Source organism: Copidosoma floridanum, unplaced genomic scaffold (assembly GCF_036245765.1).
Source record: "Copidosoma floridanum isolate Cflo_tuat_1 unplaced genomic scaffold, Cflo_Japanese_pri ptg000034l, whole genome shotgun sequence".
In the NCBI taxonomy this organism is placed as follows: Eukaryota; Metazoa; Arthropoda; class Insecta; order Hymenoptera; family Encyrtidae; genus Copidosoma; species Copidosoma floridanum.
Genome location: NW_028321911.1, coordinates 5,990,996 through 6,016,740, shown reverse-complemented (window position 1 = coordinate 6,016,740; position 25,745 = coordinate 5,990,996). Strand labels below are relative to the sequence as shown.

Below are 25,745 nucleotides of genomic sequence, written 5' to 3'. Positions count from 1 at the left end.
TGGTTAGGAGGTTCAGGATAAGGATAGTGTATTTGTTCTGTCTCGTAAGTGTTTACTATAAGAGATGACCATTTTTTTTTTTTTTTACTGTCATGTTTATTTTACCATTAATTTATTAATGTATTATTATATAATGTATTAATAATTTTCTTCTTCCACTTCTGTTTTGTTCTTTTTTTTTCACTTCTAATTTTTTTTTTTTTTAATATTTCAAATTATAATTAAGTATTGCATATACCGAACTCTCCACATAGGCAAAGCATATACGCGTCCGTGCACGCTGCACTATATGGGGTGTTACGCATCATTCTGAAACATGCTTCTTTAAATAATGTTTATCATTTCTTTCAAAATAGCACCAAGAGAACTTTCAAAAAGAAATCGAATAGCTAGAGACATAACCACGCTCTACGACCAATTTTTGTTCAATAATTAATCGTAATTTTTTAACTTTATCATCCAGTGACAGCTGGAGGTTTGTGGACTAAAGTCTCACGCTCCTTGACGAGCCGCGGGGCCAGCAGTATGTCCAACTATTCATTTGTCTACTTTTCTTAGTGTATTGTGATTTTAGGGTTGTTTGTGTAGATGTGTGTGTATCAGAATAATAAAAAATTAAATACCTGGTTTTATTCTTCTTGGCTGTGTTAGACTTCGTTGCTATCAGTCGGTCGTCTGGAGGTTCTTTTCCCTTTTTATTAATAGTCACTTCAGGTAAATTGGTTTCATAATTTTACTTACTCTTACTTTATTCGATTTGTTCTTAATTAATTTATTTCTGTTTAATTCAGATACAAATTGGTTATACGAAGTGATAAGGGAGAAAAAATAAATCAGTCAGTCACTGCTTAGTAACCTACCTGTTTAATGAAGTACTGCACTTGATGAGCGGCAGTGGGCTACTAACTAAAATTCCGTGCAAGGAAATGCACCTTGCACGAAGTTTTAATTAAACTTCTTTGTCTTACTTGCTATGGGGCTGGTACTTGCTGACTTCATGTGTTTAGGCTTTGTGACTTACTTCGGTTGTCACTTGACACGTCCAAGAGCCAAAACGTATACGGTCAGCTTTGTTAGGTCATGACTTCCATCAAGTATGACTTACTTAAGAGTCTTAAAATTTTATCATTTGGAATAAAATAGAAAAAGAAAAAAAATGTATTTATTCACGCAAGTCGTCACTTAACAATGACATTAGATTAAGAAATATATATAGAATCTTTAGCCGAAAAGTGTGATGTTATAAACACACAAGTATACGAAACTCCCATGAAGCAAAACTTAAAAGGTGAGCCCACATGGTCAGCATCTGAATTTAAGAACTACAGAAATTCTATAGGAGCACTTCTATATAGAAACTCAGGAGCAAGACCAGATATTAGTTATAGCTTAAACTATTTAAATTGATTTTAAAATTGTTTTAATCAAACTCATTACGAATATGCAATAAGAATTCTAAAATATTTGTATTTAACAATAGATATTAAGCTAACGTATATAAGAAATCTAAAAGTAGATACCTTGACTTGATCTGTGAAAGCAGACTGGACAGATGATGAAGTTGATAGAAAATCAATTTTTAGTTACGTTATAACGCTATTCAATAATAAAATATATTGGAAATCGAAGAAACAAGGAACTGTAACAAAATTATGAAAGCGTCAGCAAAATTTTATGGATAAGAGAAATATGAAAAGGTTTCTCAATTTTTTTTAATTAACCAATAAATATTTTTTAAGATAACTCTGGTGCGATTAGTATTGTTAAATTTGGTAATCATACGAAAAACTAAAAAAATATTGAAACACATTTTTACTTTGTAAACGAGAATTGATTAAACGGTATGATTAATATAGTTAAAGTAAGCTTAGAAAATAACAAAGCAGACATTTTTACTAAGGCATTGGGGAGAATAAAATTTGTTAAGTTTAGAAAATATTTAAGATTGATTTAAAATAAAAAAATAACTAACTAAAATTTTTAACATAATAAAATTTTAAATTTAAGAAGGTGTGTTAAAATATAAGTAAACTTGAAATTATGCGCACGGCACTGAGACGCTAGGCATTAAGCATGCGCGGAATCTCTTGATACATGTTTGATGACGATACGTTTATTCAGTAATTAGGTAACAGTTGCTGAGAGAAGATACCTTGTGTAATTTATTTTATATGCATAATTTATTTTTAGCAAAAAGAGGATGAGGAAGACTTTGAGAAAACAATATAACGGCTGAGTCTGTTTAAGCATAGAAAGTTCAAAAATTAATAGACCGGTATTAGATTTAAGTTTGTTGGGAACGTGTGTTGCAACAGATTTCAATAAACTGATTGCTTTTGGCCATGAGAATTTTGAGAAAAATGGAACAGCACAATGTTGCAGATCTATCAGAATTGAGGATAAACTACTTTATGCCCTACTGACAAAGGTACAGATGGACCTTTGCAATTTTAGTGAAGCCATAAATATTAATGATAAGAGCATTTGGAAATTGGCCATTAAAGAAGAACTTGTGTTTATGTTCAAAAATTATGTATGGAAACTTGTAGATAGACCCAATTGAGACAGAAAGAGACAAGAACCTTATATGATAGACTTCCGTTAGGTATTCAAAAGAAAATGTGACGGCAATGGGACCATTAAGTAAAAAACAAGACTGGTAACCAGAGAATAAAAGAATAAGAACTCCTTTATTTTGCAAGAAACATATGTGTCTTATTTAAAACTGTCCCTTATTAGTTCAGGACTGGCTGTCATAAGCAAGAACAACCTGGTCACATGTTAACTAGACGTCAAAACAGCCTTCTTCAATGGAATTATACAAGATCAAATTTTTATGGAAATTCTGGAGGGATTGAAATGCTTAGAAACAGACGAAAAAATTAAATCGAGCCTTTTATTGATTAAAGGTTAGCTCTAAACTTTGAAATAAATGATTTACTGAGACTACTATAAAAACCGGTTTAACTGCTAACCTTGTATTTTTACCTAGAGAAATGCAGATAAATTTCAACTTTTTGTGTTACATGTAAATAAAATTTGGATGGCTAGCAATGGTTGGTTGAAACTTTAAGAAATCAAAAAAGGACTACCAAAGGATTCTAAAATAATGTACCTGGGTGAGACTAAAAATTTTCTAGGTGTTGACATAAATAGAGACTGAAAGAATAAAGTAACTACGTTGACACAACAGATGTACACTGAAAAAATCTTAAAACCGTTTGAATTTGATGAATTTAAGCTTTGCAAAATATCAACGATCTTAAACCATGTAGCAAATGAGTCCAGAAGAGACATTTAAGAGACTAAAGACAACAAAACTTTGACTGAGAACTCCAATCTTAAAAATGTACTATACCAAAAAGCCATAGGTAGTTTACTCTACTTAACCAACACGATAAGACCAGATACATCTTACGCAGTCAACATCACTAGCAGACATCAAATTAAACCCACTGAGGAGAACTGGCTGAGAGTGAAAGAAATATATCGATATCTATCTGGAATCAGAAGCAAAGGACTGTCGTTCAGTGGAAAATAGAACAAACAAGAAGCTATTTTAGATACAAGCTTTGCTTATTGCAAAGGTTCTTTGACACCATCTGAATACTTAGTGAGACTGGATGGAGATCCCACAGCTTGGTGCACACACAAGCAAACGTATGTTGGCTTGTTGAAGTGTGAGGCATAATACGTAGCTCTATATAAAACTTGTCAGAAAATGAGAGCTCTGAACACTTCTTTTAGTTTGATTATAGATGTAAACTTCTTCCTGATGATGCTATGGTGTGACAATTCTGCAGCTGAAGTAAGCGTGAACAATTCAGGAGGTGGAAAATTAAGACATATGCTTATAGTAAAGCAAGATCTTATGAAGATGGTAAAAGTGAAATTGGTTTCATTTATTAATCAACTTGCTGACATTTTTACCAAAACTTTAATGATTAAATTTCACAAGAGACTGACGAGATTGATATCGAACAATACTAAATTAGTTGTTTATTTTTTATATCCTATTCTGTATGTTACAGGAAGGCAAGATCATTAAAGTTGCCTGTTTTTATTGAAGAAGCAGTGAATGAAAATTTTTCTATATATATATATAACTAACTTGGATTCCAATAGAATGTATGTACAACGTTTTCAGCGTTGGAAGAAGTGTTGGAGTTATATATATTTGAATTGCCTGCTCACCCTGTTTGGACTTATTGTAAGTGGCGTTATTTTACGTCAACAGTTGCTGTGACAGCTCTGTGGCTGGAGTAACTGGTGTCTAACATACTTTTGTATTAATCATACGTTTTTCCAATAAATTTTTTTTTTGTAAATCCTTCGTTTTACAATTTATTTTCACCCTGCCTACAAATTAATGTTCCATCAAATATAAATCAACATTTTTGAGGCTTACATTGACAATGTTTAATTAGGTTATAATTGTTCTTTCTGTACCTTATTTTTATAATCGTTACGAGGCTACTTGTGACGACATTGATTGAAAGACTACGTCTTTTATCTTTGGAACCCAAGGTAACGGTCTTTTCTATCTATTTCCTATTTTATTTGCCTTAGGCTAGCTTACAGTGGCTTAGTTTACTCAAGTTTCTTATACGCAGCTTACTTACTGAACCGAATCTTAAATTTGCTTCAAATGCATGCATTTAACACTGAACTAAGTCATACATCAGCTTTTAAGACGCAATGGGACTCACTCTCCAACCTTTATAGTTACTTTAGAGCATTTAATGGAAGAAAAAGGTGAATATTGGTATGTGCAAGCAGTTTTTCATACGTTTTCGTTTAAAAAGCCTACGTTAAATTAGGGGCCTAATTAAGTAACTAGAGCTTAATCTTACTGAATAGTTTTAATATTCTGAATTGACGCAAGCGCAAGCGCACTATATAGCGATTAATGGTTAACAATACTTATCCTTTGGATTCAACAGTTTGGTACAAGTTGATATTGAAATTGTGTACAACATTTGTTATTGATCATATGCAGTATTGACTGTTGTTATTATTCATCACTTATATTTTTAATAATGACATAAGTTATAGGTCATGCATTTACACCAGCAGATATACAGCTCAATTTTTCATGATCGTTAAGCATTCACTTTTCATAGTTTCAGAACGCAGTTAAGTATATCGGAGTAATAAGTACTAAGTAAATAACGAATAAACTATCGCTTTCTACCTCTCAGCTAATTATTGACCTCATCATTAAAGTAAAAAAACCATAGGGTCAATGTCAAATGCACATAAAAAAAGTTAGAATAGTGATACAAATTGAATGGATCAAATAAGAGATATAATAGCAAAACCATACGATTAAATATACATCACTGGTTGAATTAAGTTCTTTGTAGATGACGTTATGCTATAGTTCTAAGTAAAAAATAGTAGCTAAGTTGGGAGTGGTGATTTCATGGTTACAATTTTTGCATAATTGAGTACAAATGAAACGTCTACGCTGTACTGTCCTGAGATTAATGTAGTTAAGTGATTTGAAAATATTGGTCTACTCTTTTTTTTCCTTATGTCATTACAGGGCATGACAGTTAGGATGAGAAGAGATTGTTTTATTCTACCGTAAAATAGCCAACGCAGATGCTTTCTCGAACGCTACCTTCATAATCTTATCTGTTCAACTGTAGTCAGTTTAATGGCTTACTGTAGTGAGATTTGGTATCTTAAGGTCAACTGTGACCAATAATAAGATAAAAGATCCCTTTTTTTGACTTTCGTTTTTAAGACTTTTGGCCAGGTTCTTTTAATTTGGTCTTACTGTGCTAGTAGCTATCTTGTCAGCACGTCATCAATGGCTGTTACAATACGTATATAAGTAAATTTATATCAGATGCGTAAGAAGTAACATCTGTTATGCGGCATGGTCACTGTGAGTGCAAGATGATGTGTGTGTGTGTGTGTGTGCTTTAAAGTTTGTATGGTGATGCAGTTGGGAGAGACAGAACATGGCCATTGCCACGCACGCACGTTCTCGTAGAGTCTTAAGAAATCATGAGAGGAGAACTTTTTATCTTGTTTAATCTTTATTTCTATTGTAAAATAAGTTTATTTAAGTGGTAACAAGTGCTGTATTGTTTATTTACTACCTCATAGTATATTTCTTTATTATGGTATGTTTTGCTGGCTCCTGATAATCAACTACTACGGGTTTAAGTAAAAATGCCAATCGAATACTTCAGAAATAAGTAGAAAATTGTCAATCTAACACTAGTTAGGAATGGAAGAAAAAATTAAAAAAAAAAAACAATAAAAGTTCTTATAGTGAAGAACATTCTAGAAGATTTATACAGAGAAGAAAAAACTAAAATAACGGATGAAGTGAAGATTTCGGTGTTTAATAAAAAAAACTTTGAGTGTTGGAAAAGGAGAATCACGATGGTTTTAAGACCAAAAAAATATGATGTAGTAGCATCAAGTGACATGACAAGGATGGATGAAAAAAAAAATTGGATCAAAATGGACTTGAAGTCGATCAATGTAATATATAATGCAATTTCAAATGATCAGTTACAGTTTATGTAGGACAAAGAAACATCGTACAAAGTTATAAAGAAATTTGATGAAATTTATACAAAGGAGTCTACTGCACTGCAAATTTGTACAAGAAACAAGTTGTAAGTATTAAAGTTAAAAATTTTTTAAAACTCAAGTGCCATTTTAACTGAGTTTGAAATATCAACTAATAAGTTAAGAAGTGCTGGTGCAATTGTAATAGAAAAAAGAATTAAGCTACATGATAAGAATGCTCTCTAGTTTATAAAATTATATTAGCGACTTAATCAATGTGTTTGAAGGATCAGATCAAATAGTTAAGTATGTAAGAAGTAAAATAAAAATGTTCTCATTGAAAGAAAAATAAGATGGAAGCAAACACAGTTCAAGTGCGTTTGAAACTGAAAGAAAAAAAGATGGAGCATGTTTCAGGTACGGAAAATATAGATACTTCAAGACACAATGTACGAGAACGTGGCGAAGCTTTATTTTATAGGAGCAAGGTGGTGTGCAGCAGCAACGAGGAAAGTGACAACAACAACAGCAGTGGCAACATCGTGGTGAACGAGGCTGACGAGCTAGAAGATACTTTAGTCAACATTATCGATGAGATAGAGCAAAATAATTGAGGACATTAAAATAAAGATAGTGATATGAGTCGTTTTAATGCAGATTTCAAGAAAAGACTTAATGAGTCGCGGGTTGAAGTAAAAAGCTGTACTAGTAAGGTTAAATGGTTACTCGATAGTGGTTGCTCAGATAATGTTGTAAATAATGATCGATATTTTTATGAATCTGTTATATTAAAAGAGCTTATAAATATAAAGGTTGGTGATGGGCGTTCTTTAAAAGCAACAAAAGTTGAGGTTATTAAGCTCAAGTTTATTGTTTATAATCAAAGTAAAATAAATCTTATGAAAAATGTGTCCTGTATGAAAGATACGGATCGAAATTTGATGGGTTATCATATAAAAACAAAAGCAAATAAGATTGTATCAGTAGGAAATATGTTAAAGATTTTTTATAAATGAGAATTTAATTGCATTTTCTATCAAAAATAATAATACTTATTATATGACAAGCAAAATTATGTATAGCGTGTCAAACCTCATTACAAAGGATAACTTAACAAAAGAGAAAAGATAGCATAGATCCCTATATCACGTAAATTTCAATAATTTGAAAACAATGTGTGATAAGCAAATGCTTAACGGTTGATCAAGAGAATGAGACACTTACTACTTAAAATGCGATATTTGTTTTAAAAATAAAATGCATAATTTATCACTTAATAAGGACAGATCGAGAACCAAACATATTTTAGGAATTATGCATACTGATTTAAATGGACTTTATGGTACTTCTCGTTTGAATGGCGAAAAACATTTTCTGAGTTTCATCGATGATTACAGTAAAGTTACTCAAGTGTGTTGTATTAAATCAAGAAACCGAGTATATAATTATTTGTTGACTATATTAATTTATTTTAAAGTTAAATAGAAAAAATAATAAAAAGACTAAAAAGTGATAATAAAAAGAAATTAATGAATATGGATATCAATAATTTTGCAATCGATAAAAGTATATTTATTGAACCGTGTCCACTTTATGTACATGAAATCAAGGAAACAGCAAGAAAATATAACAGTGATATTATGGATATGTCTGGATATTTATTAAAAGAAGCAGAGGTAAATAATTAATTTTTGCCTAAAATAGATAAAACAGCAGCTTATTTGAAAAACAGAATAGTCACTAATACTGTTTAATAATAAAACACCTTTTGAAATTATGTTTAAGGAAAAGCCTAGTATAAACATTTTTTTAATTTATGGAAGTAGAGTTTTTGTAAGAAGACAAGAGGAAAAAACAGATTCACAATGGGACAAAAAAGTGGATCAGGAATTGTGTTAGGTTATCAATCCTAGTACAAGGTATGACGTAATTCCGGTAGGAATTACGCAGCTCGTTATTTCTGAAATTCTTAATGGAAAAGTATGTGTAAAGCCATGTGGTATTCTATGCAGGCAATCGGTTGGAAAACTTAACGTATAATACATTATGGCATTACACATGTCATTACACATGGCATTACAAATATATTTACTGTAATAAAAAAAAAAAAACACGTCTAAAGAAATCGAATGATACTAAATAAAGTTTTTATTAGCTTCTGTACTTGATTCTTCATATTTATGCATTGCGTTTGCTAACACAGTTTTAATTCGATGTATACTTACCCATAAGTAATAGTTGTACGAACGTACATTTTTCGTTATAGGTGTACATTTTTCACAATATGTAAAGAAGGAAGATATTTCTTAATCTCTTCGTTGAGAGGGTAAAACAGTAATACTACATGTTATTATCTGTACCTTAACACAAAATGGGGGGATTGGTGGGGTTCCTTCTATTTGTAAACAGTTTTTCTAACAAAACCAATATTTATTTATTTGAAGCTTCTTACAAAGTGTACAGTAGATTAAAATTTTATAACATAATTAATAGAAAGCCAAATTAATAGATAATGATTTAAAAAATGCTTGTTTTTAGAACTTATAAGCATTTTCGTTTGAATAATCTGGAAAGTAGGATGACTAGAGGCATTTGCAGAAAAAGTAACGCTTACTTTCACATAATATTTGTATTTTAATTGACAGTAACACAGTGGAGACATAGACTTAGTTAAAGGTCATAGTTATGAGCTCAAAAATTAATTAAAGTTGTTTTTCAAAAAGCTAATTGAAATAATGTGTCCTACTTCGATACTTGTTGCAATGACAATCTCTTAAATTTTTTAAATAAAAATGTATACTATGGTATGGAAGCTTATGATGTGATTTTTAACTTAGAGGCTTTGTAAATTGAAACAATACTAAACAATTAACAATGTCAAAACTGTTACTTGTTTCTGAGGATGTGATCAATTATTCTTCTAAATTTTACGTTATTCGTACTCCATTTTTACAAGGTACGAGCATTCTTAAAAAAGAATGATGGCTAACCTCAAAACTAATACAGTACATACAATACCCTAGGAATCATATTTGTTTGGTATCTGGATGATGTATTTTTTTTCCTGTACATCAACACAGACAACAACTTCGTCCAAGCTATCAGTTACAAATGTCACTAATTCCTCATTAACAGAACTGATACAATGAGTTGAACAGTTTATTTTTTTTGAGACGTTTACGATATGGCAGATAATTAGCTCCTTTTTTGTGGATGTATCTACTATGAAATGAGTGATTCTGACTATGGTCATATCTGATACTTGGGTATAGCTATTGTCTGATCGCTCGTTTTTACTCTCCAAGGTTGAGAAAAGACAGCCGTTCTTAACTGCTCTCCGATACGCTACAGTTGAACTAAGTGTCAATCCTAAATACTTTACTACATTGTCATCTACATTTATACTATCTCCTCAGTAAGTAACATACTATATTTTTCAATTTTTTTTTATTCTTGCACTAGTAACGTTCTTACAGTATTCAAGAACAGCTTGGGATGCATGAGGGTAAAAAAAAATTTTGAGATATCTGATACATTGTTGCATATTGATGTAACAAATAATTTGCAAATTTACACCCTTAGCACAGTGACTAGCATTTAAAGTGTGGTGATTCGCATTTTCAAATGGAAAAGTTGAGTAACACCATACTGGCCCCCAATCCTTAACACTTTTAGCTAGATGTAAGAGGAGGTGCACGTTATACGTGATACAATTTTTAAGAAAGTATTTTTCTGTTAAAAAAAACGAACTTATGTAACTTTACGTCCACATCATCTAATTCGTTCAGAGTTACACATGGTTGTAGTATTGTAAATAAGCTTTCTACAAAAAGTTTCCAGTATTTGAAAAATTTTTTTTCTAATACTAAACTAAACAATGGCAGACTATAATACAACCAAAAATTCTCCCACTCTTTTGCCTTCCAGTCTTTAATATCATTAAAGGATCTGGGTGATCGTTCAACCTGGTGTGGTGGCTAAGTATTAATTAAGATACAGTTCAACATTTCAATTTGTTGTGATGACAAAGAGTTAAAAAAATACTTCGTTACCTGCTTCGCTACTCCGGCAAGACATAAGTGTAAATAATCTGGAACGAAACTTTTGATAATATCAAACGATCTAAGATTTATAAGTGGAGAAACACTGATTACTCCAAAAACATCATTAATATGTTGGTTACAGAGTTTTGATAAATAATAAATGAGTAGTTACAAAATACGTTCATATTGTCAAGAATGGCACAAACTGTATTTGTTTAGAATTAGAAAATTACATAGTATAAATTAGTTCAAATGAAAGCAATGTTGAAAACAAAAATGGCAACATAAATACAAATAAGAGTGATGAAAATAAAAACTTTAATTTAAGACGGTCAACTAAAAAAAGAAAAAGAGCTTGATAGGTACAGAAATAAAAATTTTGCATACATTTACATTATTTATGAAAATAATGCAATCGCCGAGACACCTGTTTCTTATAATGATGCGATGAATAGTTATGAGTCTGAAGATTGACAAAAAGCGTTGAATAGAGGAATAGATTGTTCAAACAAAAATAAAACTTTGATATTTGTAAATTAACCGAATAATAAAAAAACTTGAAATTTAAAATGGGCTTATACTAAAAAGGCTAACAATGCTTTGAAAGCTAGGTGTGTAGTAAGAGGATACCTTAATAGTTACATAATTCATAACTTTTATTCACCAGCTGCAAGAATGCAAGCTCTAAAGATGATTGAATTATTGAACAGATGGATGTCAAAACAGCGTTGTTTTAATGGAAATATAACATTTAAAGTATATATGAAATAGCCACAAGGCTATGATGATAGCTCAAATAAGGTATTAAAATTAGATCAAGCGTTGTATGAATTAAGAAGAAGGCCAAGATCTTAGTATGATTGCTTTAATACCCATTGAAAAAGTTTAAATTTTAAAATAAGCAAAATACTCATGTATCTTAAAAGATGGAAAATATAATATATGTTTAACCTATTTTGTAGATGATTTATTACTTTGCTGTGAAAAAAAAAATTACTTTTGTTAAATGATAATGATGTAAGCTGTTTTAAATGTAAGACTTAGGTAGAATAAGTACTTGTTGGGTATTAGCATGAACTACCTTCTTCAAAATGGAAAAACTATATTTAAACATTAGCAAAAATATATGATAATGAAAATTTAAAATTGTATGCGGTTAATATGAAACAAAATTTAAAATTAGATGCAGCGCAATCAGTATGTAATCATATGAGGTTGAAAAACTTAATTAGAGCTATTTTTATGTAAATGCGGAAGCTAGACCTGACATTAGCTGCTGTGTGAATTAGTTAAGTAGATTAAAAACAGTTATAATAAAACCTTTTTTAAATATGCTTTGAGAACTTTCAAACATTTATTTTTAACAAAAGATTTACAGTTGGTTTAGGAAAAAAATTAGTAATAGTAATATTATTAATTGCTTTGTCGATGCTAACTGGGCTGCTAATATATTTAATAGAAAATTGATGACAGAATATGTAATAAAGGTATATGGAAATGTAATTAATTAAAAATCTAGAAAACAGAATAGTGTTAAGAAATCACCAACATAAGCCGAGTTGGCAGCGTTGTCTGAGTGTGTGAGTTCATTGAACGTTGTAAGAGATTTATTGCTTGATTTGGGAAGTAAGGTTTGCAAACCAATGACAATGTATGAAGAGAATTCTGGTGTAATTAGTGTAGCTAGGTTTGGAAACTTTACTTAAAAGTGGAAATACATTTAAACTCATTATCACTATGTAAATGAAAATTCTGCAAAAATACAGTGGATCTTGTAAAAGTTGATTCAGAAGAGAATATAGCAGATACTTTTACCATAGCTAAAGGCAGAAATAAGGTTGAAAGGTCAAAAATATGTCAAATGTAAGGTAGTTTAAGATACTAAAATTTAAATTGTAATATAAATTTGAGGAGGCGTGATAAAATATAAGTAAATTGATATAAGATGTGTATGCAGTAATATCCGTTATGTGGCAGGGATAGAAGTTGTAGTTTTTACTGTGATGCAGATGGGGAAAACAGAACATGGCCCTTGCCACGCATGCATGCTTTTGTATTGTCTCTCGGTATACTAAGTGGAGAACTTGTAATCTTGTTAAATCTTTTTTTCTATTAAAAAATATTTTAATTTACTATCATAACGAGTGTTTTATTATTGATTTACTACCTTGTATACCTTGTAGTATATTTATTTAACAATAACTATACTTTTCTCTTACTTTTTCTGATTTTATTTACATATTTCTTATAATAATTTATTTTTGTTAAGTTAGGAACTGTAAAAATATTTTTCGCAATAGTGTGCGGAAAATGGGTGTTTTCCGCACTGGTATTAGTGTGGAAAATCGATTTTCCCACATTGTGTGCGACAAAGGTGTGCGGCAAAGGTTTTTCCGCACACTATGCGGAAAAGGTGTGTGGCAAAGGTTTTTGTCGCACAGTGTGTGGAAAAAGTGTGCGGCAAAGGTTTTTGCCGCACAGTGTGCGAAAAAGGTGTGTGGAAAAGGTTTTGCCACACACCGGAAAAAATTTTGCTACACACTGGAAATCAAAATTCAAACCTATTTTGTACCTATTTTCCTCACACATTGCGAAAAAACTTGTACGCAACTCGTGCGGGACGATTTCCCGCACTCGTGTGATAGACTCGCACTCGTGGCCGGTGACGGTAACTCGTACCTTGCGATCACACTCGTGCTACGCACTCGTGTGCTCAACTGGTACTCGTTCCCGTCAACTCCGGCACTCGTGTGAGTCAATCACTACTCGTGCGGGAAATCGTCTTTTCCGCACTTGTTACGTAAATACCTATGTTACAACCACACCCAACTAACAAATACAAAATAATTTAAAAGGTTCATGATTTACCTTCATGCACAATATTGTTTTATAGAAGGGGAACTTATGTTTATACATTATCTGCGATATAATTTTACAAAATTTCAACTTCACGATTGGGTGCCCTAGAACCCTCTGTCAATTGGTTTTAGTTCTTGTACAGCATCTTTAAACCTTAAAAAGTAAAAAGAACTAGATTAAAGATACACATTTATATTCTTTATAAATTATGGTTGAATAATATGAATATAACATTGAATTTAACAGCACACAAAATCAAATTTCTTAAACAGTGATAAATATAAAAGAGGTAAAGTGATGAGACATATTTTGCTACGCATTCTAAAATTATTTAATATTGACACAAAAATAAAAACAAAAATTCTAAACTGTATTTCGTAGCAAGAGGGCAAAAACAAGGAAGATTTGTGATTGATTATTATGGTAGAAGTAAATTGTAAGGTTTCTCACAAAGGAGTTAGTAATTGGCATGTTGTAATTAGGATTCTTGTACATAATAGAATGATCAAAGTAATGTAGTTATTTAATAATTGCCCTCTGGAATAATTGAACTTTGGTTATTCTTAGGAAAAAAATAATGGCGAACTCTTGTAAAATCAGTTACACACTAGAGTGTTTAATGCATTCGGGTAAATAGGGTCTTATCTTAAGTTATTTTAGAGAAAGTGTTATATAACTTGTGCAGCTAGTTAAAAGCCAAAAGTGCGGAAAACGTTTCAATAAAGTATTTTACCAAATGAAAATAAAATCACATATAAGTTATTGTATACTTGCTGTACTCATTAGTAACAAGCAAGTAATTTGACAAGATTTCAAACAATTTGTACAATTTATCTCTGCAAACGGTTATATACTATTATTATCTTGGAAGCAGCTTTTTATATTCCTATAGGATACCATAGCCACCTTCAACCGGTGTTGTCTACATCCAGAGCTTCTTAAGATGAACAGTAATTGTCTCATTTCCTTCATTTTAAATATATGTATATATATATAACGCAGTATTATTTATTAAAAGAGCAACTATATTTCTATCAAATTTATCTTTTAACAAAAATAAAAGGTCAGGTGAGCTTACTGTATATAATTTATACTATTTAAGAAATTTTTGTAGTTTGCACAAAGTGACAGCAAGTTGTATTCATGCTAACCTGGCAACCCTGGTAACCCGATAACCTGGCAAAGTTCTAAGCCCAAAATCAAAGAACTAATAAGTTTTGTATCGTCATTAGGCACCATTCACTTTTTGTTTGGCATTCCTAGTATTACACTGCCGTGTACATATACATTGATAAAATCTAACTAACTCATAGAGTCTTTTGGCTAGTAAAATTATGAATTCAACAATGAATACATTGAGACATTGCTGTGTCGTGATTTTATGTTAACAAAGAGCGTTATCTTTTCTATTCAATTTTAGATTTGCATAGAGTGCTAGTTAAAATTTAATATGACTGTATTCGATTGTGTTAATGTATTAGTATACAATAGCTTAACACTATGAGTGTCGTATAACACTTAACTGATTACAAATTCTGATTTCAGAAGTTATCAAGGCTTAGGATTTATAAATATAAGCTATTACATTTTAATAAATACTTTAGAAATCCCAAATAAAAATAATAAGTTAATCAATTAAAATTAAAATTTTTTTTTTTAAGTTGAATTGTGACTTTATGAGTTTGAATATTAATGTAATTTTATTTTTGTATTTAGTGTTTTTAATAATAAGAAATAAGAAAAAATTGTTCTACAGGTATCCACTTTATCTATCAAGCACTGGAGACTTAAAGTATATCATTCCGGTAGAGTCAGAGAAAAATGCTGTTTTTAGGTATAAAGTACAGCTTCCACCTTTTCTAACGTGTACCCAGTGCGTTCTACAATGGACCTACTATACAGGTGACAATTTTGTAACATTTACTATTTCAAACAAGAATCTGTGCTTCACTATTTCGCAAAAGTATGTTTACATTTATTAAAGAAAAAGTAAGAGTGCCTTGCAATTGGATCATTATAGAGCAAAATTTTTGTTGTTCCTTACTTGGACTGCAGCTTTTTTTGTATTACAATGTATTCGTAGTATAATTAAATTTGAAAGAAAATTAGTGTATCTTAACGTTTTTGACGTTATTAAGACTTACTGTCCAAGATCAAGAAATACTTATTATTATACTGATACGCTTGTAATTAAAAGACTCATAAATCTTACATTTAAAACTGTACAAAGATAAAGACACATAGTGATGATAACAAGGTCTTACTGTAAAAGATTAGCTAGCAACAACTAACAATAATAGTGTCATAAAATCAAATAAAAATTAATTGAAATAATAGACTTTGTTACGCACTTTTCATATTTAGATACAATATTTTTAACAAAAGTATAAGAAAAAATTAGAAAAAATGTAGACCCAACAAAGAAATTTCTTATAACTTAAAAACAAATACTTTTTACAGATAAGCAAAACATTGTATAAATATAAAAAAATTTTTTTTGTCTTTCGTCTAATAATACTTTTTAATTTTAATTTTAAGTTTTGTAATAGAAAAAAAAAGATGATTAGAATTGATATTTTTAAAGTAGTATTGAGAAGACTTTGTTTTTTAAAACAGCTAAAAAGTTTTTCGGGTACATGGTAATAACAAAATTTTAATTAGCTTTTTCATTCTAACAATCTCAAAATTTTAGAGATTGACAACAATCACCACAAAATTTTCTAAAATTTTAATAATAGATTTTAACTGTCATATGTAATAGCGTATAACTATGCAAGTACGCGCGTCTCCTAGTTTGGGCTTTAAAAAATAAGAACTCCGGGAAGATAAGGGCAGACGAAGAACACCAAGTCAGTTAAGAGAGATAATACGAGTCTGTCGTGAGAGTGGAGACGAGTTGACTGACAATACACTCTTTCCTCACCAACATAAGTAATAAATAATTGCTTAACAAAAAACGTTATTAACATCGTGAGGTTGGCTGTCATCATCAAAATTTATATTTTTTTACTCATTTCATACGTTATTGTTCAAAAATTAGAAGCAACTATCAGGAGGCATACATAGTGCCATACGAGAAACATTTAACATTGGATAGCTAACTTTTTTCTCTCCAAATGACCTATGAAGTAGGTCTCTCTTTCTCTTATTCCTCTCTTGAAATGTTTCTCTCTTCAATGTCCAACAGAAATTCACCATCATGTTGATATCCGATCTTCCTTGATACCGATTTTCCATTTCACTTATATCTTGATGAAATCTTTCTCCTTGCATTTCGCTGTAATCTCCATGGTTATCTTGGAAATAGTCAAGGTGAGAACATAAAACATGTAATTGGAGACTTGTCAAACAACCCAATTGTTTGAAATTATCCAACAACTCTTCAACTATATTTTGGTAATTCTCACTCTTCCCTTGCCCTAAAAGGTTCTAAAATATGCTCTTGAAACTTTGCCATGCTGCTTTTTCTATATCATTCATCTTTGTAATTAAATTGTCATCATGAAATAGAGCACGAATTTGAGGACCATTGCAAATACTCTTTTTTAGTTTTGCGTCACTTATCGCGGGAAACTTCTCACCTAATATTGAAAGCAATTACCATCTTTATTTAGAGCTTTGACAAACGGCTTCATGAGACCCAATTTGATATGGAGGGGTGGCACCAAAAATTTGGAATGTTCAATCAATGGTTTACGTACGATGCTCCTCGATCCTGGATCCTGGATCCTGGATCCTGGATCCTGGATACAATTCAGTTCTCTTTGGCTAGTCTTTTTGAATATAATGATTTCTTGTATCTCTGCTGTCCCATAAACATAAGAAGCAGAGATTTTTTGTCAATCAAGATTGTTGACCTAGTATTATAGTTAAAACTTTGAGATCATCGCAAACTTTCTTTATTGATGTCTCTTTGTCCTTGTAAATATTTGTTTTCAAATCATCAACTAATTTTTTTACGTCAGAGCAGAATACCAGTGAGTTTTCCTTATCTTTGATGAATAATTCTCGAAACTCCTTATCTCTATCACGATAAACGTGAGCACTAGTTCCTTTTGATAGCAAATTCTTCTTCTTCAGTGCTGTTGCCAGGTATTCAGCTCCATCTTTGGTTAAACCAACATCTCGTATCAAATCATTCAATTCTTCTTGAGTGAATGTTTGAGGAGCACCCCTCTTAGAGACTGGTAAGTAATCGTCCTTCTTGTTATCTTCCTCACGTTCTTCTTCAAAACGCCGTTAACCCAGGGACTCTGCCACATAAATCCGTTGCCCACCGTCACTACGTGAAGGTGCCCTGGTTATAGGCACAAGAAATGAGTCCTTACGTAATCTGAATTTAAAGTTTCCAAATACCAGAGTCCTATTTCTGAGAATTACAAGAATATAATTGAAGAGTTGTTAGACAATTTCAAAGAATTTAGTTGCTTTATAAGTCTCAAATAAAATTGTTTACATTCTAGCCTTGACTATTTCCCAGACAACCTTAGAGATTACTGCGAAGAGCAAGGAGAAAGATTTGATCAAGATATAAGTGAAATGGAAAATTGGTATCAAGGAAGATGGGATATCAACATGATGGCTGATTTCTGTTGGACATTGAAGAGGGAAATATTTCAAGAGAGAAATAAGAGAAAGAGAAACACGTTTCATAGGTCGTTGGAAGAGAAAAAAGTTAGCTACAAGAAGAAGAAAGTGTGAGAGCAATATAAACAAAAACATGATTCACATGCGTCAACCTATTTTGCTTTATTTTGTATCCATGATATTGATACTTGACACTCATTACTCCCGTTTTTTGGCTGTTTTTTCACATCATTTTTCGACGTACAAGAAAAAAATATTTCGAAAAGATTTGAAAAAAACTTTCGAGATTTTTAACGCTAACAAACGCAATTTCCTTCTGTTTATACGATTTCCTCGGAATTTTAAAAGTTTTGGAGCTGAACATGTCCCTAACGTCAACTAAGTAAAAAATAAAACATGAGAATTAGACAAAATCTGCATCAAATTTTTTTTTATACTTGGCAAGAGCATAGAAATTCAATTTTTTACAATTTATTGTGATTTTCTGCTACTTTTGGCAGTTTTTCTGCTGTTTTTTTTTTTAATTTATTGAAATTTTGAGGGTGTACGGGTCAAGAGGACGTCAAATTTGGATTCAAGAAGTCAAAATTCATAAAAATAAACCTTGACACGTGTTTACAAAAATGTTTTCAAATGTTTCAAGAGCTGAAAATATGATTTCTTACGATTTTCGGCTACTTTCAGCAGTTTTTCGCGATTTACTCGGAATTTTAAGAGTGTAAGGATCAAACTATCCTCAGATTTAAGTTAAACGCATCAAAATACAAATAAATCATCCTTGTCACATGTGTTCAAAATTTCTTTTGACTGTTTGAAGAGCTGATAATGTGATTTTTTACGATTTTCGGCTATTTTTCACAGTTTTTCGAAATTTACTCAAAATCATGAGGGTGTACGGGTCAAACAAATTTAAAGTCAAATTTAGCACGTTAAAATATATAAAGATAAGTGAGTTTGGTCAAAAGTACAGTCAACTTTTTTTTGTGTGCCGGTGTTATTTCACACACCAGAACAAGGAAAACAGGAATGTCTCACCTACTTGTTTGCTTAATCAACCAATAAACCAGTAAATAAATAACAGGCAACTAGACAATACTTGACAAGAATTTCCTAAGCTCTACAACGTACGATTTTCCTCTTACACTCATTGGTAGCGAGCAAAAAGCCCGTCATTTTCAGCAACAAATTTTGATGTAACAACGTATCTTTACAGCGACACAATTGGTATATTGCTGTATGATGCAGAAGCTGTGATGTTTCTCTTTTTTAATTCAATAGTTAAGAAGATGAAATCAATAATCTCTGCCAAAAATTTAAAACAATTCATAGAACTTTTGGTAAATGAACTGCGAGGCACAACGAACAGTTTGTTCTGCATAGGATTTTCATTATTTAAATCTATTGACTAGTTTCTGTCAGCTCTTTCTTAAAGATTTGAAAACAAAGGAGGCGTAGAAACACTTCAAGCGAAGATGACAATTGTTACTTAACGAGATAAAGAATTAATCATATAATATTACAGGTAACTTAAGTAGTTAGATAATGGAATAATTGAAGCACATGAGGAAAACTCATACTTGACGCAGACCAAGAAAAAAGCGGCAAAAAAAAAATCAAGTAGTGAAGCAGTCAGGCAGTTCTCGTATGCTTTTAAGGCTCCGTTAAACTAAAACGTTGCAGAAGTCAAGTCCAAGACATTAGAAGAGGCTATAAAAATAGCTATAACTAAAGACAATAAAATAACTCTCCACCGGTTAGTGACAGCATGAAAGAGGAGTTATAGGGGAGAGAATACTGCGATACCATATGATACTAAAGTGGGCTTTTTCAACCGTAATGTGCCAGTCAGAAACTTAGATGTAAACGAGTAAGACGGTGAAGATGATTTGTGACGAAGTAAATACATCTGTACACATCACAGAGCCCTTGTCACAAACAACAAATGGCAAGAGTCTCGTAGTAATCTCTCTCTCTCTCTCTCTCTTTCTCTCTCTCCTGCATGTGGCTTGCTATAATATATGGAATCCTAGAGGCTACACCGTTAAGAGTAGCTATAAAACTCGGTCTGACTCCTCTCCCGTGCCTCCTACCTGCACTCTGAAGGTGTGTGTGTGTGTGTGTGTCTGTGCGTTCGTGCAAGCGTATGTGTGTTTGAGCGATTTTAAAATCTATAAAAAACCTTTCTTATTGACTTTGCAGTTAAACAGAAAATAATTCTACAGTTATACGTAAAACATGCCAATAAAAAAAAAAAAAAAAATTGTTAAAAGAAAAAAGGCTGTAAATCTCTAAATAATAGAATAATGTTACTCTTTATTAATAACCTCTAATTAATTGTTTCTTATTTAATGTAGGGCACTCCACAAGCCAGTAGAGACATGAATAGTTATAATACACATATCAACTGATACTACAACAACGTAACATATTTCACAGATTGACAAAATAAGGCTGCATAGCGCCAACTAGTTACATTGTGTAAAGATCTAGAAGAAAAAGAGGATAAAGAATACTTTACAAACAAATGCACCTAACACACTCACACTAAGTACATTTTCGTCAAGGTTTTTTTGTAGCTTGTGGCATTAGGTCTTACACCTGCATGTTAACTTGAACTGCGCAAAGTGGACGTAGGTTTTTAGAGGGGGGAATTTGTGACCTGGTAAATTTGATATACATCCGAACACGTCACAGAGCCCTTATCAATAACAATGAATGGCAAGAGTCTGGTAGTAAGCACTTTTTTTCTCTCTCTCTCTCTCTCTCTTCTGTATGTGGCTTGCTGTTATGTACGGAATCCTGGTGTGAAGCCTGAAGATCACAGCGTCAAGAGTAGCTATAGAACTCTGTCTGACGCCTCTTCCGTGCCTTCTACCTTCATTTTGAAGGTGTGAGTGTGTGTTTGTGCGATGTTGAGAGAAAGTAGATCCGTGAAGGACAACTGTCAGTGTTTTAGTTTCCTGGGAGCAATGATAGTATTGGTGGCCATTATGTAGTGCTGTGTTGGCTGATAGTGTATGGTGGGCCGTATAGCATAAGGTGTGCCTGCGTGGCAAGACCAGAGAGACACTTGAGCTCGTTGCGAGGTTAGCACCAGAACAGCATGGCGTGGCCTCAGCAGTTTTTTGCCTACTTAGTTATAGTGCAGAAATAGCTCTAAGATCTAGTGCCACACTTACACCAGCAAGCACCTACATAACCACCATAATTTACCGGTGCCCACGGACTTAGATAGCTTTGTAGACAGGATTGAGAAGACTGCCACCGGTGATATCCTGGTAAGTGACATTAGTTAGTGTTGGTGCTGCGTATTGTGTTGTGTAAAAATAGTCGTCCCTAATTATTCTTTATTAATGCAATATGGAGTCAGCCCAAGTACCCTTTCGCGAGTTATCAGGTAAACGACACCAAAATATAATGAGCTTTGGTGGTAACCGCAAGCCATGATGCAGGGATCATTGCCTTTGTGGCGTGCTACTTTCTTAATTTTATTTAATTCGCTGTTTTTTTACATGAATAAATAGGCATTAAATATTTGAATGCGTCTTGTGTTGTTACTTGTCTAGTGTAGCACTAACTGTGGCTGTAACAGAGTATTGCCTCAGTGTTGCTTTGTTATTGAATGTTTCCTAATCTAAAAAAAGGCTATTTGACTTTGGTAGCTATTCTGCACTACCTCATGCTGTCATTAATGCTGCACAATACCTGTTTAACCCAATCCTTTTCTAAATAACATTACAACTATGGTTGCATAGCATACAACAGTTAAATTACACGCGTTAGTCACAATCCGTAGCTAACGTGTTACAAATGACGCTTGACATCATTCTTTCTACGTAAAAGGATTCAGCAGAGATCACTCGGTCGATTGTTTTCTTAACACTTTGACAGTCGTTGTTAGACATATCGCTGTCACTACAGCCACATGTTTATTTGATTTTTATACTCATAATATACGCTAAACACGTAACAATATTACAGTAGATATGTACATAGTCATTAAATTTTTTTCGTTGGTAACAAATAAATAGTAACATAATTCATTTCTAACAACGCCATCTTTCCAAAATGTCTAGTGAATACACATAGTAGATATTACCACCTTTTTTATTAAGGACATATTAATCTTATTATTTACAGTTATTACATTCCTGCTTATTTTTTTAATACCATTCTTGTTAAGTATTAAGTGCATGGTATTAAATATTAAAAATTTATATTTTTGTACGTGTATATATATTTATATATATTTATATGTTACCCATTACCACTTCTTACAGCCATTATTGCTATTCCTGTTAGAAGATAATTTTTTTTTCTTCTTCTCTTTCCGTCCCATATCTAAAAAAAATTTCTTTCTTGCGTTGTCTCTTTCTCTTCTTCTCTTCTATCTAACACACGTATATTTTTTAATAGGGTTGTTTTATCTTTATTTTTTTTACAATTAATCTTTTCTTAACTCTTGATACTGTAGCTTACAGTTAACAATAGTGATTTGGACTTTAGTTTTGATGAAAGTTTTGAGTTAGGAAATGAACTAACTTAATAAGACCCAATAATGAGTGGGCAAGTGATTAAGAGGACAGTTGAGGCACTACCCGAAGAATATGTGAGAGAATATTTAAAGAATCTTAACGTAGTGTACCTTGGACCTCCCACAGATATTAGAGATAGGCTGATGAGATATTACATAAGGTGTGAATATAACAGACGAATGAATAGATGGTCTTATTTAGAAGATCAATTGTACGTGACAGGTCGTTTGGAATTAACTCGTCCATCCTTACTGAAAATTACTGGCAGGGATAGATGGCGTGTTTTGTTTTAATTTATCACAACAAGCGCATGAGAAAAAATGGAAAATTTTAATAGGGACAGAAACACCTTTGAGGATGTGGTTAAAGGACAAGTGAAAAGGGATTTACACTATTAAATTTCACTCTTGAGATTATCCGATGAATCACTAACTGCACAAAATGCATCAAATTGTACACAAAATTCAAATAATGCACACGACACAGACATTCAGAATTTGCTTACAGAAAACATTCAGACCAGAAGAGCACAAAAAGTACAAAGTAACTATGTGTTGTTCAGTCAGTTATTGGGGGAGAAAAGAATAAGGAAGACTACTACTACTGGAGGAAATTCAGGTGTCATGAAAAATGACAGTTCAAAGGGATAAAAAGAAGATATTTACCTGGAGGAAATGGGACGGGGACATTGAACGAGAAGGTAGTTATTTCCGCAAACTCAGTCAACGATTCACCAATAGTGGAGAACACAACAGCAATTTCTTCCACCAAACACATCTCTATATAATCCACAAGATGTTCCTAGAAGAGAATACGGGACAAGTCCAAGCCTATTGTTACCGTCAATACACCTTGACAATACTGATGAGCTCAGACACGGTGCAGCTAATCATTACTCTTCAGAAAGAACGCGCCAACTTCCTCCCACACACTCATATGATACTTGACGAAGATGTACAATAGATTATCAACAAAGCCATCAAATGTACAGGCAGACAAGTCTATAATAAATATATAATCTCAATAATTAAATGAAGAGCTAATGGGACAGTAAAGATTTTAGTGGAGAATTACTATCAGTAGATATATTTCACAAATGGAGAGCAGAGTTCCGCAGTACCAGTAGGGACGATCCGGAAGGGTTCATAGCAAAGCTGTGCAAGTGTACGCTAACGTATGGGTTAACATTAGAGGATGTAGTATGGGCCTCACCCTTGGTACTAAACGCTTAGACGAACCACTGGTTCCGTATAGAAAAATTTTTGTGGTAGGTAATCTGGAATATGGTAGATGCCTTTAGATTAAAATTTGGGGTTGGAGAATGGCAGGAATAGCTCTTGAGAGGGATTGATAGGAGCACATAATGGCCAAAGAAAGATTGTTGTTGCCTACCAGTAAAAAATCCGAACTTTAATGGATCAAGTAACCCCCCTTTTATCCTAGAATAGCAGGTCAATAGAGCTTGTAGAAATCTGCACCCTAGTTATCGAGGCCGACTAATCGTGCCCACGTTCGGAGCTTCACAGACTTTTTTGTACAAGGAAAAAAAGTCGAGTTAATTAAAAGTCAAGATAAGGACTATTGACGATAAGAACTATCGACCACTTCCAGGACCTAAAAAATCCCTGTTTTCTTTTATAGCATACCAGTCCCCGTGACAGGTAACAACCAGAAAAGTAGTAGCCGTAGAGTCTATAGTAAATAGTTATAACGCGCTAAGTGCCATTCAAAGCAGGGAGTCAACGGCTAAAGTTGGCACTAGTGATCAGTCAAATTAGGCCAGTGACCAGACAAAATCAACGGCAGAGCAGGGTCTTATCCAAAACACACCTAGCAGAGAAGGTCAAAAGGGCGCAAAATCAAGCGCTTGCTTCATTTGCAAGCAAGGTTGACATTGGCACAGGGATTGCCCCGAAGCCATATACTGCTGGAAGGGCCAAAAAATCGGTAACAAACAGGTAAAATGTAGAAATTTTGATACTCCAAGGCTGGAAAACTTGTAGGAGGTGACACACTAGGAGTCAGTGATACCTCTCCGAATCGACAATAATCTTGAGCACAACCTACAACTGAGTTATCAATCGACGTTAGGAAAAATTTACATAGTCTTATTTATAAGTTTCCTTTTGTATGCACTGGGTGTACGCCCGAAATCGTAAAATTATGGTGGGTTATCCTACAGATACTTTGGAAGGGCACAAAAGGCAACGTAATGTAAAATAAATGCCAATAGAGAGCACAAGATGCCGTCTCTTATAGAATGGCACAAATCGGCCAAATCTACATGAGTATTGTCAATTAAGGAAAACGGATTAGCACATAGTTAAAATCAATGCATTTGAAAGGCTTAGGGAAATGTGGTGGTGAAATATTCCTCACATTGCAAAACAGGCGTTTGGGGCCGCAGTTATCGGAGAGTAACGGCACAATGCCAATGGATCAGAGTAGGTTAAACGGTAACGAAAGAAGTCTGTGGAAACTGACAGGTACTGACGAAGTGTAAAAATATTATCCCTAAGCAGTGAATCGAGACATTTCCTTAACTTAAATATTAGCAGGACAAGAGTATCTGCATTAATTGATAGTGGAGTGGCCTATTGTTATTTAGGTAATAGTTTTTCAAAAAGAGTGGAGAAATTTGATCCATGCCAGTCCACAGTTACGGTAGCAAATGGTATAATCATTTTATTGCCAGGCACTATTAAAGTCGACCCTCAAATAGGTTGTATAAAGGACTCGATAGAGTTTAGACTGGCAGATGATCGAAATTTTATCAAAATCATTTGATATGGGAAAAATTATATCTGATAGCGGGAGACTCCATTTGGCTCTCAGCTACAGCAGTGATTGAAGGACTTTATCTTCTGTCTCCTAGGAAATTAGATACATTGACCCAACTCTTAAATGAATACATACCACTACGTCCCAAAAAGCTAGGCGTCACGACCGATTATGGTACCACAAACCAAATACTCTAATATACCTTGTAATGCTAGACTAAGATGCATGGAAAGTTGTCCTTTCAAAGGAAATAAAAGCACTACACTAAGCTCATTCAGAGCCACACCCTGTGCATTTGAGGATCAAAAAGACCTATTCGGGATCAATTAGGTACCAATATTGGCCGGAATGCTACCACGACGTTGCCAGCTATGTAAAAGCTTGTCAAGAATGTCAGAAAAATAAG

The 25,745-nt window shown here is 32.8% G+C and overlaps 1 protein-coding gene across 2 annotated transcripts in view; it reads left to right on the top strand.

Annotated features, from left to right (window-relative positions):
• Positions 1-25,745, top strand: part of LOC106647071 (uncharacterized) — a 1,322,627-nt gene that overhangs the window by 522,584 nt on the left and 774,298 nt on the right. For both annotated transcript variants that reach the window (XM_089597593.1, XM_089597594.1), the window contains one exon: positions 15,193-15,338. In XM_089597593.1, coding sequence (XP_089453719.1) covers positions 15,193-15,338 — 146 coding nt within the window. The remainder of the gene's footprint in view (positions 1-15,192; positions 15,339-25,745) is intronic.